This window comes from Caloenas nicobarica, chromosome Z (genome assembly GCF_036013445.1).
Source record: "Caloenas nicobarica isolate bCalNic1 chromosome Z, bCalNic1.hap1, whole genome shotgun sequence".
NCBI lineage: Eukaryota > Metazoa > Chordata > Aves > Columbiformes > Columbidae > Caloenas > Caloenas nicobarica.
Window position 1 is genome coordinate 99,609,625 of NC_088284.1, and position 17,757 is coordinate 99,627,381.

General features: G+C 45.4%; 2 protein-coding genes across 2 annotated transcripts in view; one reads left to right on the plus strand and one right to left on the minus strand.

The window, feature by feature from the left end:
- Positions 1–182: 182 nt before the first annotated feature.
- TOE1 (target of EGR1, exonuclease) lies at positions 183–5,486 on the plus strand. The gene is made up of 7 exons (XM_065656717.1): positions 183–292; positions 365–405; positions 572–668; positions 846–1,004; positions 1,317–1,576; positions 2,997–3,168; positions 4,101–5,486. The coding sequence occupies exons 1-7, from the start codon at positions 185–187 to the stop codon at positions 4,890–4,892; spliced, it is 1,629 nt and encodes a 542-aa protein (XP_065512789.1). The 5' UTR covers positions 183–184; the 3' UTR covers positions 4,893–5,486.
- An 876-nt stretch (positions 5,487–6,362) lies between these two features.
- Positions 6,363–17,757, minus strand: part of TESK2 (testis associated actin remodelling kinase 2) — a 79,734-nt gene continuing 68,339 nt past the window's right edge. The window contains exons 8-11 of the mRNA XM_065657458.1: positions 17,358–17,441; positions 16,153–16,239; positions 13,449–13,584; positions 6,363–11,227 (exon numbers count right to left, since the gene is read on the minus strand). Coding sequence (XP_065513530.1) covers positions 10,215–11,227; positions 13,449–13,584; positions 16,153–16,239; positions 17,358–17,441 — 1,320 coding nt within the window. The 3' untranslated portion in view covers positions 6,363–10,214. The remainder of the gene's footprint in view (positions 11,228–13,448; positions 13,585–16,152; positions 16,240–17,357; positions 17,442–17,757) is intronic.

The window sequence follows — 17,757 nt, forward strand, 5'->3', positions numbered from 1 at the left end:
TTTACTTAAAAAATAAATTTCAGCTGAAAACAGGTTTTAGAAAAGAGAAAAAACCCCTATGGCGCTGACAAGAGCCGGGTATGCGCGCGCGGGCAGGCAGCGCGGGCGCGCGGGGGCGGGCGGGGCGCCCGGCGGCAGCGGGCAGGCGGCGGGCAGCCGCGGAGGTCCGTGAGCGGCGGCAGGCATGGCGCGGCGGGTGCCGGTGGTGGACGTGCAGAGCGACAACTTCACGGAGCTGTGGCCGTCCATGCTGCTGGCGCTGCGCTCCGCCACCTTCGTGGCCGTGGACACGGTGAGGCGGGGCGGGGGGCGGCGGCGGTGAGCGGCGGCGCGGCCGGAACCGCTAACGGGTGTCTCCCCGCAGGAGCTGAGCGGCCTCGGCGCCAGGAAGTCGCTGCTGAGCCCGTGAGTGCCCGGTCGGGTGGCGGGGGTTGGACTTACGGGCTGCGGCTGCTCCGCGGCGCGTCCCTCCGCTGCCGGTTCCCCGGTCCCCTTGGCCCTGCGGGGTGGCCGGCGGGCCGGGCCGGGGGTGCCGGGGCAGGGCCCGTCAGCTCGTTCTCCCGCCGCGCAGGTGCATCGAGGAGCGGTACAAAGCCGTGTGCAGCGCGGCTCGGACCCGCTCCGTGCTGTCCCTGGGCCTCGCGTGTTTCAAGCAGCTCCCGGACAAGGTACGTGCGAGGCCCAGAGCGGCTGTTTCCCCTTGTTCCCGCCTTCCGAGGAGGCAGCGGGGCTCTGCTGCGACACCAGGTGCAACCCACCCGTGCTCGGTGGGCTTGCCGACGGCTTTTTCGGCAGCTCCCTGTGACTGGTGTCCCTGTGTTGCTTTGCTCACTCCCCCTCCGCAGTCCGAGAACACGTATCTCTGCCAGATCTACAACCTGACGCTCCTGTGCATGGAGGATTACGTGGTGGAACCTCAATCGGTGCAGTTCCTGGTGCAGCACGGCTTCGACTTCAACAAGCAGTACTCCCGAGGGATTCCGTACCACAAGGGCAACGACAAGGTACAGAGCAACTCTCCTTCAGACACCACAGCGTGATCTGCTCCTGGGGAGGTTGCTGGTGTCTCCTTTGCACAGCTGCTGAGTGAAGATGGGCTCGCGCTGGGGTCTGGAGCGCAGCATTATCCTTTTCATCTCTGCGCTGGTTTAGATCCAGTCTGTCACTTGTTGCAGTTCCTTTTCCAACTATTTTACCCTCCGTTCAGAGCAAGTCACAGCTGTGTTACACTGCTATAGCAGGCTCTGAGGAATTCCTGGGGTGATGGCAAGTTAAGGCGCTACGTAAGGCTCATTGACTAATCCTTCCTCTTGCAGGGCAATGAGAACCAGAGCCAGAGTGTTCGGACTTTCTTTCTGGAGCTCATACGAGCAAAGAAGCCTCTTGTTCTCCATAACGGCCTGATCGATCTGGTCTTCCTGTACCAGTGCTTCTATGCTCACCTCCCAGACAGCCTCGGCACCTTCACTGCTGACCTCTCTGAAATGTTTCCAGCAGGAATATATGACACCAAATATGCTTCAGAATTTGAGACTCGCTTTGTAGCATCCTACCTGGAGTACGCTTACAAGAAGTGGTGAGCAGCGCTCTGGTAGTTAAAGCTTATAGGAGGAAAGGCAAAGGGAGTGTCAACGTTTTGTTTGTTTTTCTAGGCAAGGGGGTTGGGTCTTTGCATTATCCCTATGAGCAAAGAAAGGTGTTTTTCAGGTGAGTCTTTCCCATGGCTCTTCCCATTTCTAAGACAGCTGCTGGGTGCATTTTGTAATAAGCCATATCTGTTCGGTGGGCAGCTGCCAAAAGAGGATTTCAGTCTTCTGCTGGCAGCAGTTTTGACTACTCTGTAACCTGATCTAACTGAAAAATAATTGATTCGCTGCCTGGCCCTGGGCCAGCAGTGCCACAGGAGGAACACATGCAGAAAAGACCCTTAACACTCAGCTGGAGAGCAGGTGCAAACGCGCTGTGCCTGCAGGGTCTGCTTGTTGTAACTCTTTTGTAAGGGATGGGGCAGCTGCAGGGTGAGCGGTCTGGTCCCTGCACCTCCTGACACCAACCGGCTCTGTCACACGTCCCGCACGTGACACTTGCGTGCAACAGCTACCACTCCCATCACGTTCCTTCTAAGTGTCCTGTCTTGTCTCCTGCCCCAGCTCCTCATGGACATCTTCTAGGCAGACACATTAGAAGCGGAGTTGTCTGTCTGCTTCACGTGTCTAGTCTCGCCTGTCATTCTGCACTTCCCGCACAAATCCAAACAAGCCCCTGGCAGTGATACAGCCCATTGAATCTCCATTAAACTGAAGTCACGCTCTGTGCAGAGGAGAAATGGTATTTTTAGTGACTGTTTTGTATCAGGAAATGCCATTTTGACAGGTCCGAAAACATTCAGGATAGCTGTTCTCAAACATGAGAGTGCTTTGTTTTGACAGGATGAAAATACTTTTTAAAGCAACCTCTTACATTTTTTAACTCACGATTCTAGTTACGTAGAGCCTTCCCAAGGTTTTGAGCCTTTAGCTAGCTGTTGGGACAAAACAGTTCTTTTTTCATGAGATGGAAAGTGTTTCCTTTTTGTCTACATTGCCCAGGTTTGACCTGTTTGGGCGGTCGCTGCTGGATATTCTACACGATACTTCATTTTTGGGCATTTTTTCTTTGTCATTAACATTATGAGGCCTAGTACATGTCTTAGTGCCCTTAATATTTAAAACCAAGCTATGGGTCTCCTTCTCCCATAGCTTCACCAGACACCACTGTTCCTGCCTGTGCATTGGCATAAGAGAAACCAACCCTTAAATCCGCACAGGAGCAACTCCTTACCAAAACTGTTCTCCCGGGACTGAGTTTCTCTCCAGCAGGCTGTCGAGCTGCGTAGAGCGCAAAAGCAGGAAAACAGGTTGAGTCGAGACTTGGTGGAGAGCAGAATGTTTGCAGGAGCTCTGCACCGTGGTACCTTCTGTGCGTTAACCACAGTAACTGTGCATTGTTTATTCCAGCAAGCGGGAGAACTGCAAGCTGAAGGACTCCAGCGGCCAGCACCTCACCATTGAGTTCTGCAACTACCCTGCCAACATGTCCCATTACATCGACTATCGCCACTGCTCCCTGGAAGAAGAATGCCACAACGTGGGAGGGGGAAATAAAGTACCTGTCTGTGAGAAATTTTCAGTAAGTAACATGGATCCCAGCTTCCTTCCTGGCTCTGTGGGAAGAACCACATGTGACCAGAGCAGGAAGCGGCAGGAAAGGTTACGTTAGACACAGAGATTCAAAAAGAGATTTTCCGCCCCTAAATAGTGCGATAGTATGAGTTGCAGTACCCATTGCGGTCTTGGGAGGGCTGCAAGTTCTAAATTAGTTCGGCTTGTGCTCTGAGCAATAAATGCCACCTCTTCCTTCCCCCATATCTTGATGAGGTATGAAAATTATTACCTGTCTACAGTGTCTGGGACTGTAGTACAGTGTGATCCACAGCGTCTTGAGTCCTGATGCTGATACAGCAGTAAACAAAGAGCCCATCTGGTCAGATCGTAACTGGTTGCAGATGCTTCAGGGAGAAAAGGAGCTCTTCCAGATGTTGCACATTACTGTTGCAGAACAACATAGTCTGGGGAAAACTCTGGAAGTTTCTCATCTAACCACCATCTCAATGTTGCTCAGAGTGTTGTTCGGTGAATTTTGAAAACCTCTTAAGGACAAAGATTACAAAGCCCCTCTGAACACCTGTTCTGGTGCTTGACCAGTCATTGTGAAAAATGCTTTCCTATCTCTCTAATCAGAATTTCCCAACTGTTACCACTTCACCTTTCCCTGTACTCCCCTAAGAAGAGTTTAGCCAACAGCAACTAGATATCCTGATTCCCCTTCGCATTGTTTCCTCCAGGCAGATCAAGCCCACCTTCCTCGGCCTCTAATACATTGTCTGCTGCATCTTGTCAGCTCCCTGCTGCACTTGCTGCAGTTGGTCAATGCCTCTCTTGTGCGCTGTGGGGCTGTAACTGGACATGGTGCTCCTGAACAGCCCCACAAGCCCTCTGTAGAGGTGATAAGCTGTTCTAACCACAAGGCTGGTGGCAACAGACTTCTTTTTTTCTCCCTAGGCCTATGGCTGGTGTCCAAAAGGGGTGAAGTGTCCACAGTCTCATAACATTGACCTCATAATTGATGAGGATGACAAGCTTTGGGAGGAGAAGCGGAAGAAACGGAAGCACAGATGGAAGAAACGGAAGAACACAGGAGAGCCTGTAAAGGCATTTGAACAGGAAGGCTCAGGGAAGGAAATGGATCTGGCTCAGAATGGGGAAGAGGGACCCCCACGAAAACAGAGCTGCTATGAGCCTGCAGCTGCTACAGAGGTGGCACCCAACAGTGAGGACAGGCCCCCGGAGGAGAACTCCATGGACATGGAACCAGAGGCCAGCTCAGACACCAGCGTACAGCAGGAATTGGATCTGGGGAGCGCTGAAGGAACTGCTGCCCAGGCAGCAGCTGCTGTGAGCCCTCCTGCCCAGGGAAATGCCTCCAACAGTGACCAGGTGGAGGGGAAGTCAGAGGATCCTGCTGGGGTGGGCTCAGTCAATCATCCAGACACCCCCGAGACTGAAGCAGCGTGTGCTGCAAAAAAGGAAAAGGAAACCCCTGGTCCACCCTCACAGGGGGGCACACACCGAGCTGGCTTTGATGCGTTCATGACTGGCTACATCATGGCTTATGTCTGGATGCTCAAGAAAGAGAAAAACACAGACGCTGATGCAGGGCCATGGTTGCCGGACTGCCACAATAAACTGTACCTCAGTGGGAAATCGGTGCCGCTTCAAATAGTGAAGAGTTTGTTTTCTAAATCTTCTAAAGCTCACAGCCAGAAGATGAAGTTGGCCTGGGGCAGTGGATAGAGCCAGAGGACTCCTCACTGAACCAGACTTTTGTTCCCCCTTAAGTCTTGATATTCTTCCATCAAGAACTAATCAAAAGGGGAGCAAGTTCCTTACTCTGGTTTTTGTTTTAACTTCTGACAGATTAAATTGCTCTCAGTTGGAGTTCCCCCTGTTGTTCCTTAGCGGCATGCTAGGCTGGGAAGGCAGGGGTGAGGCTGGAGAAGAGGGAGGAAAAATGCACCTCTCCAGCTGCACCCAGGGCTGTAAGCTTCAGTCTAGTGCTCTGCACTCAGAGGGGGTTGTGAAAAAACAACCTAGAGTTGCCTTTCTGGAAAGAGCAGGTGCTAGCTGCTTTAGCACAGGTTTCACTTACTGCAGATGAAGAGTCTAATAACTTGGTAACAAGGAGACAGAGCATAGAGCTTCCCACTCCAACTTCTTGGTATGTTGGAGCTTCAGCCTCCTCCCAGACCTTGTCCTTATCACACCTACAGCCTTACCACACACTGCCACTGAACTACTGGTTTAGGCGGGGACAGACCTTTTCCAAGGGGGCATGTATGAAGGTCAAAGTCTACCTACAAAAATACACCTGAAAGCTCCAAGCTGTTGACCCATACAAACCAGCCTGACAGAAAATGCTGTCATCACTGGAGGAAGATGTGATGCTTCTGCCGGGCACCAGATGAGAAATCAGGCTAGCTCTGCAGGCAAAGCATACATTTTTATGAATGTTCAGTCAAGCATTACTGCTTTCAGTCACTGCTGGTATGGTAATCCCCTCTAATGTAATTATTTCCTGTCTTCCCAAGGAAATCAAGAAGGAAAAAAGTTGTTTTTTCTTGTTTGGTTGGTTTTTCGTGGGGGGAGGGGGGTTTAAAGAGACACCTGGGAGAGCTATCCCACTTCATATTTGTACTTAACTGTCATCTTGGTTACAGCAGACCTTTGCTCCTAGAAGGAGAGGGGAAGGAGAAAGCTGCTCTTCCCAAATGCACCAGCTGATTCCAGTGCAGGGTAACTGCACGCAGAACCAAGTCACAGCAGGTCTTCAGACTTCTCAGTAGGTAGAGATGCAGTGGGACTTAAAGCCAGGTGTGGTCCTGTTAAGCTGCACTGCTGCCTGTGCCGCTGCAGCTGTTCCATGGGGCTGGGACAGGGCAGCCACAGGGACAAGCTCCCCCAGGCCAAGTGCTGCCAAAGGATGTCTTGTCTCATAGGTCACAAGGTACTGCCTGCTCTGCAGAGCGCTGGGAGGCAGAGCAGAAAGAGTCCTTGAGTCTCATGGATTTTATAGCGTAACACTGCAGTAAGACGCAGGAGAGAAATAACTCTGAATAAGGATGACAGTTCTGTTTAAAATTCAGCACCAAGTAACAATGAATATGATCTCAAGCCAGGTATTAATGTCATCCGTAGCTTAAGTAAGCATTTGAGCAAGCTTTTTAACACAGAGTTGTCCTCTTAATCACAAGACTCAGGCCTTGATTTTATTTTTATTTTGAAAGCAAGTTGGGAAAGTTTACAAAACCTGACCAAGAAAAAATTATGAAAATATTTAACTGGATTCATCTTTGGTTACTTCTTATTGCAGTTCCAATAAAACATACACCATTTCTATAGTTCAAAAAAAGTCAGAAGGTCAATCAACATAAAAACAAGACGTGCTTTCTTTACATATTCATAAATATCCACAATATTAGAAAAGTTGTTTTGCAAAGATTTTTTTTCTGGCAGTGTTAACTTAACTATTATACACAGGCTACAAACTTCTTCCTAAGCCTTTAATTACAAGTTGAGCTATTTACAGACTGCAAAATATTAAGACATAAAACTCCTTCATAAATACGAAAATAGATCATCTCGCAAAGATCTTTATACTTAATCAAATATCTGGCTGCCCCTCCTCCCAAAAGAAAGGTTATTTGTTTTGCATAGAAATGTAGTGACATGCAATATAAACAATAGCATTAAGTGCAAACAGGAATTATTCAAGTGTCTTTAGTTGTACTGGCAAAAAATACCAACGTTCTGTTACACAAAATACATCAATGCCTCTCCATTAGGTATAAGTCTGCTATAGCCCCTTGTCTGCACTGCTTTTGAGGGGCAGCAATTCACATGCACTCTTAGTTGCATTTTATCAACCTGCAACCTCAACAAAAATAGCTTATAACAGACATTTAAATGAATTCAACATAGAAAGATTTAAAGTTAATTAAACATATCTTTGATCTCTTCAGGGAACCTAGCAATATGTAGAAAGTGTTTTAAAAGAGCAAGAACTGCTCCCATAAGAAAGTCAAAAATCATGATAAAATCCAATCACAATAAAACTTTGTCACATCACTATAAAACAAAGAGTTTGCTGACCACATGTTCATGTTCATCAGTAGCTATCAGAAAATGGCCCCCAGTAGAAAAGCACCCTCAGGTAGGCAGAAAACCTAGGAGTATTTACTAGGTACAACCTAGATTCAGCTTAACACAACCAAAGGGATGAGACCTAGCGAGTGCCAACTGCATCCAGACCCTTGGAAACGCTGGGTTTTAGCAAGCACTGAGCTATTTTGGAACGGCCTTTTGCCCCAGTTCCATACACGTGCCTCTCTTCCCATGCAGACCGTGAATCCAGATAAGGCCTGAGCCGCTATTCCTTGGCATTTCTCTTTCTGACATCTCCACCTCAGTACAAAGAGCTAGAAAAATTGATAGGTGTGCCCTATGCACATCAGCTGGCTGTGCTTAGAATGGACATTTAAGAAAATAAAATTTTAGTCATGCTGCTTTGTAGGAGAGCTATTCAGAGCAGGGAAACATTCTAAAAGACAGTGGTGTAAGAAAACAGCTGAGGTCACTGTAATGGGCGCCATAGAGGTACCCAAGCCCGACTGCACAGGCTTTGCAGTCAGAGAGGGCAACAGGCTTCACGACAAGGTGTCAGCGCTGGCAACCAGGGCTACCGCGAGCCCCCAGGCGGGCAGAGGCGCATGTGCCCCGCGCTGAGGCTGCAGGCAGCTGCAGGGTGCCAGACGGCTTCCTCACCGCTGGCGATCCACAAGTCAACTAGTCCTTATTATTGCTTGTTTGTCTGAAGTCACACACCTAAATGCATCTTGTGACAACAGAAGCTGGTGCTGATGGTTTCCCTCCTGAAGGATTACAATTGTGTAAAAGATAAAAAGAGAAAGAGCAAAGGGAGGCAGGGAAGCAGGCACTAGGCAGGCAACTGCTCACAATCGAGTTCACTGTTTCCCTGTCCTCAAAGGAAATCACGCACACAGCGCCAGCCACAGAAGCTGCTCTTGCACTCTGCAGACGGGATATATGAGGCAGACGACTCTAAAGATCAGCCCCTTCAAGTGGCAGAGGTGTGGGCCAAAAGGGGTGATCTTGGTGAGGATGGGCAATTTCTCTTACAAATGGCTAACAGCTGATTGAGCTGGCATGGACTGTGCTAAGTAACTCTGCAACACTAGGTTTCTCATTTAGTTCTTCACAGCCACTGCAAAGGGATAACTGCTGCTCAGGTTAACATATTTCACAAGAGGAAGTCATAACTATAACTTGCAGAATAGTTACCTACACCTCTGGAAAGATAGGCATCTCAGCCAAGAAAGGACTAGGGCTTTCTCCTTTATCCTTTCTTTGATAGGAAAAGAGTAGGAATAGTCTTGCTTCCGTCAGAAATGAGTTTACACTTTGCATCCTTACAAGAGAGCAGGAAGAGAGCGTAACAGGCTACTTGTGTGAAATTCTGGTCTCCCCTGCATCACCATCTGCTCAGCAGGCATGCAATGCATACCTCAGTTAGGAATGATAATATAGGTTAAAAAAAAAAAATCATGTTGTTGGGACAAGAGCAGAAAAGGGTGGGCTGGAGCACAAACATCATCATAGAATAAGCTTTCCCCATACATTACATCCCAGAGTGGCAAACTCTGATGCTGGTTTTAGCAAGCAGCATTAAAGCTCATGCAACTGCTTCTTTCATGTGTACCTGCTGACAGAGGGAAGGAGAGAAGGAAAAAAAAAAAAAAAAAAAAATCAGACTGTTCAGTGACAGTACAAGCCAATTAAGACAACGGCTTCCTTCTGTAGAAGAAAAAAGTTAATTTGGGACAAGCTAATTTTCTTCAGTTTGACAATGCAAAGCCCTTCCATGAGTCTGCTGTCTGTCCTCCACCAAGAGCACTTGTGTGGCTGCAACACTGCTGGCAGCTTCCCCTGAGCCGGGGATTCCTGTCCTCTGTCAAGCAGTCTGGTTTTAAATAAGGAGCCATCACTACTGCAGTGATACCAGTGAGATGGGATGTTGCACCAGAGAGGGAGGTGAATGTGACCTTTCTAGCTTAGTGGGAATAGTCAACTATGATCTAGATATGGTATTTAACTAACTCTTCTGCAGAAACAGATCATGATGTCCATTCAGCTCTTCAGAGATAAGATCCTACACCCCTGAAAGCTGGTACGTTCACTGGCAGTTCCTCCAGAAGCTCAGACATGACAATGCCTGGAATATGGTTCTCCTCTTGTGCCCTGGGCAAATCCTTCTCCATGTTGAGGTACATGAAAAGCTGTGCAAGAAGGGGAGCAGTGATTAACACATCCTGCTTTCCTGCACTAATGTATTACACATCATTACCAAATCCCAAGGGAAAACAAAACACCGGGGAACAGATTCGTCTTGTTAATTGCAAAGTATTTGTCATGTGATTCAGCCTGCAGATTGCAACCAGCATGAGGGGTTTTCTTTTTGCTGCTTTTGAAAGAAGAGCTTGTTTAATGCTGCCACAGCATTCACAGCAGCTCTGGGACCAGAGAACATTCCTATCTGCTCAGCATAGCTCTGAAAGATCTCTGTGCCCATTTCTAAAACAGAGGCTCTGACTTGGGTACTGCTGCAGAATATCAATGCAAAATCTGCAGTGGTTTAGAGCAGCTGGTCAGTCAGAGGAAGAGGGAAAACCTAAAGGTCACTCTTTCTACCCAACATGGAGCTTAAGGCCTTGAAATGCTTCATGTTGGAACCCTGGTCAAACTGTTTACACAGTGGCTGCTCTGCCTGCTGCCTCTTAGAAGGGCTGCAGGGCCCACATGGCCATTCTGGCTGGAGCAGTTCCCCCTCCTAATGCAAAACAGGAAAGGGAATAAACACAGTTTGAAATAAAGTTAAAATAATCAGTCTCTCCAGACACTGTCTGCAGCTATCTGTTTGACAGCCAGTTTCTATGACCTGCTGAGCCTCTTTCGAATGTGAAGCCCAGCACTATAGAAAAAGAGTTTAAGCAACTGAGAACAAGTGTTCCCTCATGGACACATTCAGTTTGAGCCCTCTCTTCATATGTCACAAGTTGACTGTGTGGTGCCACTTGCTGAGATGTTGGAGGACATCTGAGACAACAGGGCAGGACTGTCCCCATCCTGCTCCCTGAAGGGCCATGCCTCTGTCTTCAGCTCAGTGGAAGGACTAACACTGAACAGAGGCTTTGTAGACTCCAGTGGAGTATTTTTCAGGTGGTCGTCTTCCACCTCCATCTCTTCAGAAGGGAGACAACCCACAAACACTTGTGAGGAGCCATGTCCCTCAGAGTTCACTGAATTCTCAACTGGGAGCTTTTTGTAAGATAGCGGCTCAGGCTGGGCCAGCACTAATGGTTGATCACCAGCTGGATCTCTGCATGTGTTCTCAGCAGGGCAAAACCCATTTTCCTCCTGGGCCACTGGCCCATCTGAACAGTCCATATCCTCTTCTTGTCCTGGTACAGAAAGAAATTCCGACCTGTGAGGCTTGGCTTGAAAGGGGGGAATCTCTGACACACCGTATTTACTGCTACTCAAGAGTTTTTGCCGAACCTCTGTGCTTAGCTGGGTTGGGTCACACCTGCTGACAGTTGAAGACAGTCCCCCAAACAGGCCATACTCCTTGTGCAGCAATTCGGGGGAGAGCGGAAGCGATCTGCATCTCCTCCCAGGGAGAAGGGAAAATTCTTGCCAGTCTGTGCTGTACGCCTGCCGGAACTGGGACTGGCTGCCTTTCAGGCCTCCACCTGCCTCTGGAGAATGCAAATCAAACACAAGGGAGATCACAGACTTGCTTGGCATGTCAAAGAATTTGATTTTTCCGCCCTTGAGGTCCTCTCGGGCACTGAAGGGATTAACTTTCCGGCCTAACCCTTTATTTGGTGTATAGTAGGGGTCCTGCACATTTATCTTCCTGGAAGGCTTGCGGGAGAAGATATCCGACTGGCTGCGTGACAACCAGATATTCCGACGCGGACGAGGTGACTTGGGTGGGATCTTGTCATCCAGGGAACTCAAACGTTTTACTCCTGGTCCTTTTTCAATTGACCCTGAGTAGAAGAAAAGAAATACTCTTAGCTTAAAGGAGCTATGTGCCTGCATGTCTGCTCACTACAGTTGTCATGAAGGGTCTGTGAAAGAAAAAGCTGCATTTCTGATGCTCCAAAGTATCTTCCATAAGCATGTTTGCTCATTCCTTACAAGTTCCTGCAAAAACACAAGAACACCCTTCCCTCCTCCTCTGTGTATTATTGGTTTCAAATGTAGAGATTTGGCAGCCCTGTCCACAGGACCTTTTAATTGTAAGGCAGTCAACACTACATTCAAAATATCTGCTCTTTATTCATGTCTCAAGCTAATGAATAGTCATCTTGAAGACTTAAGGAAATGCAAATTCAGTTAATGCCATCTTACTTCCCTAGGCAGTGAAACTGGACTGCGTATCCCTTTATGATAAAATTTGCCACCCACATTATGGGGGATGCTAATTTGGCAAGACAGTATTGTCTTCAGAAAAAAAAAACACAAAACAAAACCAAAAACAAACAAAAAACAAAACCACAAAGGAAACTAGAAAAATTCAGTAGGAATGAAGAAATCTTTTCCTCCTCTATCCAAACCCTGTATTTTAGGGACCTTTCAAACATCTTGGCTGCCAGTACACTGACACACCAAAGATGGCACAGGGTGGTCTTAGAGCAGAACAATTTGCATGCTGCTAGAGTTATCATCCTGGCCTCCAGCAGAGGTTGCCCAAGATCTCTTGATAATACTGGCCATAAGGGAGAGTGAGTAAAAAACAGTTACCAAAGGAATTAGGACTTTTTCATCCTGGGGGAAAAGTCTAAAACCAAAATAAATGCCCCTCCTGATACCATGAAGAGTTTAAATCATTTCATCTCAGCCTTCATTCAGTACATTATCCAATGCAGAAACTAGGAGTATATAACAGTTTGACTCTAATGAACAAGAGTTTAAAAGCTGTACATATGCGTGTGCATATATTTATTTGTGCACATGCACACACACACACACACACACATATAAATAAAAGCTGTTTTGCTAGGACAGCGTGAGAAAATTGTAGTGTTTCAGGAAAAGATGCTAACTCCCTGAGTGTTTGGAACATGCATCTGCCATTGGCTCTCATGGTGCTTCTGAAGAGCTGTGGTAGAGTAACAGCAAACAGATAGAAAGAAGTGATATCTCCTTTTGATTACCATTTCCAGAATAAGCACATACACATTTCCATTTTTCCCTTTAAATATTGCTATAGTTTAGACTGTAGTCACTCCACCTACGAAAGGCTATGCAAGACAAAGAACAGCATGTAACACTTCTCCAAGAAGATGCAAATCTGACATGTACTCCAAAGGGAAAATGCTCGGAAAAGAAAAAAGAAAAAAACCCAACACCAACCACCACCACCACCCCCAACAACCAAAAACCTCCAAACAAAAAAACAAAAAATCTTCCTTTTTAACTTGCACCTCTTTCAAATGCTTTCCAGGTGTGGGAGAACTACCACATGCATGTACTTCATATGGTTTGCAATACAAAACTTATTTCAATCTATAATGCCATTACAGATATATATGTATATATATTGTGTATTTATGTATACACAATGAGAAAGTATTTTTACTGTACTCTAAGTTTCCAATGCCAGAAGTCTATAAAAGATACCCAAGTCAGAATATGCAGCAGCCTATGAGAACTGCGTGCAGTTTTGCTCCCCACACCAGGTGGCACTAGGTGGCTTTAAAGAAAGCCCTTCAAGGCTGGCATTCCCAAGCAGATCTGGGATTCATCTTTTCCAGTCTTTCAGAGTATTTTATAATACTCTTGCATCTTCTCTGGTCTTCCTCCTGAAGAAATTTAAGAAGCTTCTAAGTGTTACATGTAATATACACCAAAGAAATTATGTGTAAGCACTAAGTATGGCAGGGCCAAAGCAAAAGTTGATGGATTTTCATTTACTATTAGTAAGTCAAAAAAACATTCCTGAATGAACTCTAAATTTCCCCTCAAGATCTTGTGGGCAGAATCTTTTGAGGCACTTTAAGAAACAGTTAGCTATTCTTTCCCAGAGGACACTCTGCAGTGCAAAGTATACAGCATTGTTCCAGAATAATTTTCAGACTTTGAGTAGAATCATTCATAAGCTGTAAATAATACCATATATAGCTGAAATCCCAGTCCTTAAAATACAAAGCATTGCACCTTCCTGCTCTTAGCCTGCAGCAATGTTTGTACAATACAGACACTTACCTTTGGGTTTTCTTTCACTGTTGTCAAGATTTAAAAACTTTCTCTCTCTCTCCGAGTCCTCATTTCTCAGGCGGTTTAAAATCTCCTCCAGTGTTTTGACAATATCAGCAAACGAAGGACGCAACTTTGGATCCATCTGTGAATGCACACAAACCAAATAAGTTCATGTGGGTTTGCCCATGTTATTCTGCTTACACAGTGGACAGATAGAGGGACAATCTGAAGAATCTGAAGGAATTGAGGAAATTCAAGACAGTTTTAAGAAGTGCGTTGCTATGACAAAAAAAAAATAAGCAGAGGAAAACTAGCATTCTGTCCCAGTTTACCTCTAGTATACCTCTCACATTTAATTATCAAGTTGTAAACATTCTATGAGGAGACATTTAAAATTCAAAAGGTTTGAAGCTGTTACATTCAGGGCCTGAGAGAAGGTTTTGTTTGTTTGTGTAAACAGCTTTCAGAGTTCAAAGATTTCTTTCTGGTCTCCAATTATCAGTTAGAGATTATATATCAATGTAATTCCAAAGGCGCCTGAAGCAATAACTCTTTAAAAGTTTGCAATTCTTCCATCATCTCCTTGTGGCTTTAATTAAAACCCACCTAAATGGCATTGCCGATATTAAAGTTTAAAATGTTGTAATCCTTCCACCATCTGTTAATTAGCCTTACTGCTCACTGTACTGGTCTGTCTTGTAAGGAAGCAACATTGGTTATATAATTTGATAAAGTAATACAACAGAAAAAAAATTTCCATCTTTGCCTAAGTAAAATATCCACCCCCAGGCATCAGTATGTACTCAGTTTGTATTTATCAGTATGTATCTATTTATTCACCCTAGTAGAAATGGATCCCTAAACAAAGTCCAACACTAAAATTGTACTAGAGGGCAAGCAGCTTAATTTAAGCAGTAACTTAGAAGGCATTTAATCATTTTGAACATCGACCCTGTATATATGTTGCAGGTTTAACTACTGTAGGTAGTAGTGTCTAATTCAGCAGCTAAAGGTTAACATCATTACACTATTAAAAAAAGATTCCGCTTGACCTGATTCCTGTTTACAGCCCTCTAAAGGCTTTTTCAGAGCAGGCAAGTCCAGACAGATCTCACCTTTAATACAAAGGGAACAGTGGTGCTTTGTATACAACAAACCCCAAAGAACTCCCTGATACTGCCTTACAGGTCCTACGAGAGAGAGATTTCTGAAGAGAACTGGTATGATCAGCAATGCCAGAAGACCCTCTAGCAACACAGAGTGAAGAGCTAAAAATTCATACATACAGTAATTAAAAAAACCAAAAAACAAAAACAAAACAAAAAAGGTCACACTTGAAGAGATCAAGAGCAGCAAGAAAGTTATTCTAATGCAGCACCTGGATGCAGTACAATTTCTGGAGTCTACAGGTGGGAGCTGAGATTTCCAAAGTCAAATCCTACCTCTAGCCAAAACCTTTAGTGCTTACATAGTCAAAATACTCCATAAACATGAGTCGGTTGTACCACTGTCCTAAGGTGAAATCAGAGGAGTTAAACAGCTTGTCCAGAGCAAGTTCTACAAACATTTTTAGAATTAATTTACACTATGTTGTGTCAAGAGCAGCAGTCACCCCCACCTGCTTGCATCCTCACCCTTATACCGCTCTCCCCTTGAATGAACATGGGCATTTGTACTAATAAAAAGTAAAAAGAGAGCTTGAGGCAAAAATAAGCATCAAGAGCACGGAGAGATGAGACAGCTTCTTTCAGCAGCAGTGCCGACAAGACAACAAAGCCTGAAAAATCAGTAACAGACAGAAATAAAAAGCCTGTTCTGAGAATTTTCTTACACTCACTTGGACGCAGTGCTGGTATTGGCTTCAGCATGGCCTGGTTGTGGGGTCCGGGCAAAGTTTTGGGCAATAAAATTTTCAGAACTTGCCTCAGTCTAAGTTGTGCAAACTGGACATTGCCAACTTCGGTTGAATTTGGTGGAAGCTCAGGTTGTCTTGCATTGTATAAACCAGTTTACTATACCAAGGTACTAGCAACCTCTGTTATGGAATAACCCACAAAAGAGATCTGCTTCCCTGGGATTTTCACACTGAGGAGCCAGGCAGGTATCCAGCACTACCACAATTTTACTTGAATAACTGGTAGAAAATTTACTCTATACAGTGCACTGCCTATAGCCTTACTGATATTAAAACATCTGGGTCCAGGTTTGTGTTTTTGGAACACAGGCTAAGGATCTGGAGGTTTATCTTGCTTTCCAAAAGGCAGCATATAGAAACTTTAGAGTAGTTTAGTGCCTGCTCTTGATTTGCTTGTCCCCTCTGTTGGCGGGAACAACCCAGAATTCTTTCGTCACAGCTCAGTAGGTCTGTACACAATAACAGCTGGATTTTGTCAGCCGGAGGGCCAGCCAGAGTCAATAGCACACAACTGGTTATGATCAGCCTGAGCAGCCTACAAGAAGCTGTTTAGTGTGCCAGACCTGTTTGTTTGGTGTGACGGAATACAAAATTGCAAAAACACAAGATGGACCTTTTTGCAAAGGGAAGGATTATAAAAACCGCAAGTGGTTTTCTGGGTTATCAGAATGTATGCTACTTTTATAGGTAGGCTCTTCAAGTTTCTTTTGTAAATACTTTAAGCTCTGTCTCCAACAGCCACGAGGATTTAGAGGACTCCAGTTTAGGCCTCTCCCCTTCAAGAAAGATACTCACATTACAGCAGTTGAAGGCCAACTGGAGGAAGTCAGGGGGACAGTCTCCCACCATGTGCTGGAAGGCATCATAATCTAATCCAAAATTCTGTACAAACAAAAACACATCATAAAAATATAAATGAGGTCTGCTACCCGGCCAAAAGCTTCTTCTTTCCAGGGCATCCCTACATGGAGTTATCAGGAATAACCATGAACACCATCTCTCAGCAGCCACATCAGAATTTTGAGAAAACTTCACGCACACTCTGAACTGCAGAATTCCCAATGGGGATTACTTGATATAAGATACCTGTAAGAGAATGAGCTGACTTCAAAGCCCATCCTTCCTCCTGAGCTCAACTGCAACCCATTGCACTTGAAATGTTGCCTGTGTGGATCTGGAAGCAATATCCTATACTACGACGTTTCACCACAGTGACTTTCACAGTGAAAACTAACAGCCTGCTGTAAAACCAGAGGCTTCACTATGATGAAAATTTACTAATTAAAATGTTTAATTTTTCAGTGGATGGTAGACTGGTAATACAAATGATCCAGTTCCTTAAATGCACTTTTATAAAATCCAAAGGGCAGAGAAACAAAACAATCTCCTATTTACTGCAGTTCAAGACCTAACCAACTTTGCATTTTCAGAACTGTAGGGGAATGGGCAATTTGGAAGATTCCCCATAGAGGGCCAAAAGCTGCCCTGCAGATGGGACTCAACCAAAAGGCAACTGAAGAAAGAAGTACCTTGTTTGATTAGTCAGTTCTAGCTCAGATCCATGGTGCTTAGCACAGTCTATGCAGAAATAAGGGCGAGCTTATTTTAGCTGCTGCTAACGTAGCTCCTGGCCCATTCACAAGGAGGCGCTGCTTAGCGGATGCAGTGTGCCAAAAATGCTCTGTTCTGAAACTGGTGAGAAGTCTACCTGAGCTGTCACTCTACAAAAGGAAGGTCACTGCAATGCTCTCCACGTTCTGCCAGTCGGGGGCAAAAAGGATTCCCCATGAGGACTGCAGCTGCGTGAAAGTCTGTGTGAAAGTGTCTTCGATGGAGCTTCTTACAATAACAATACAGAAGAATGAAAGCCTTTTACAGGCTATTTTTAACATAACACCTATTCATCGTATCATTGGCAGCAGCACTAGAACTTCTAAAGGCCAGCCCTTATCATGGCAAACTTGCCTCCTCCCACCAATGTTATAAACATAACCACTTACCTCTGTGCGAGGAAGATAGTCTGGATCTGCCTGTATTCTTGCTATAATCTCACACAGAATTATACCATAGGAGAACACATCCGCCTGAGAGAGAAAAAAAAATGAATAGCCACATGGTTCAGCTATGAATACTCAGTTTCTTATCTGCCACCGAGTTTCTCCTTGCCCCAAATGGTTATCATGAAACTAGACCAACACCACAGCCTTACAACACTAAGCAACTGCATTATAGCTAACATTTTCCACATGAAGAAACACATGCTCACAGTAAAGCATTCTTGTTGCATAAATAATAACAACTTTAAAATTATTTCAAGGAAAAAAAGAAAAACACCCACCAAACCACTCTTAATTCAGTAGTGTAAAAAGAAAAAAAAAAAAAGAAAAAAAAAAGGCTCTC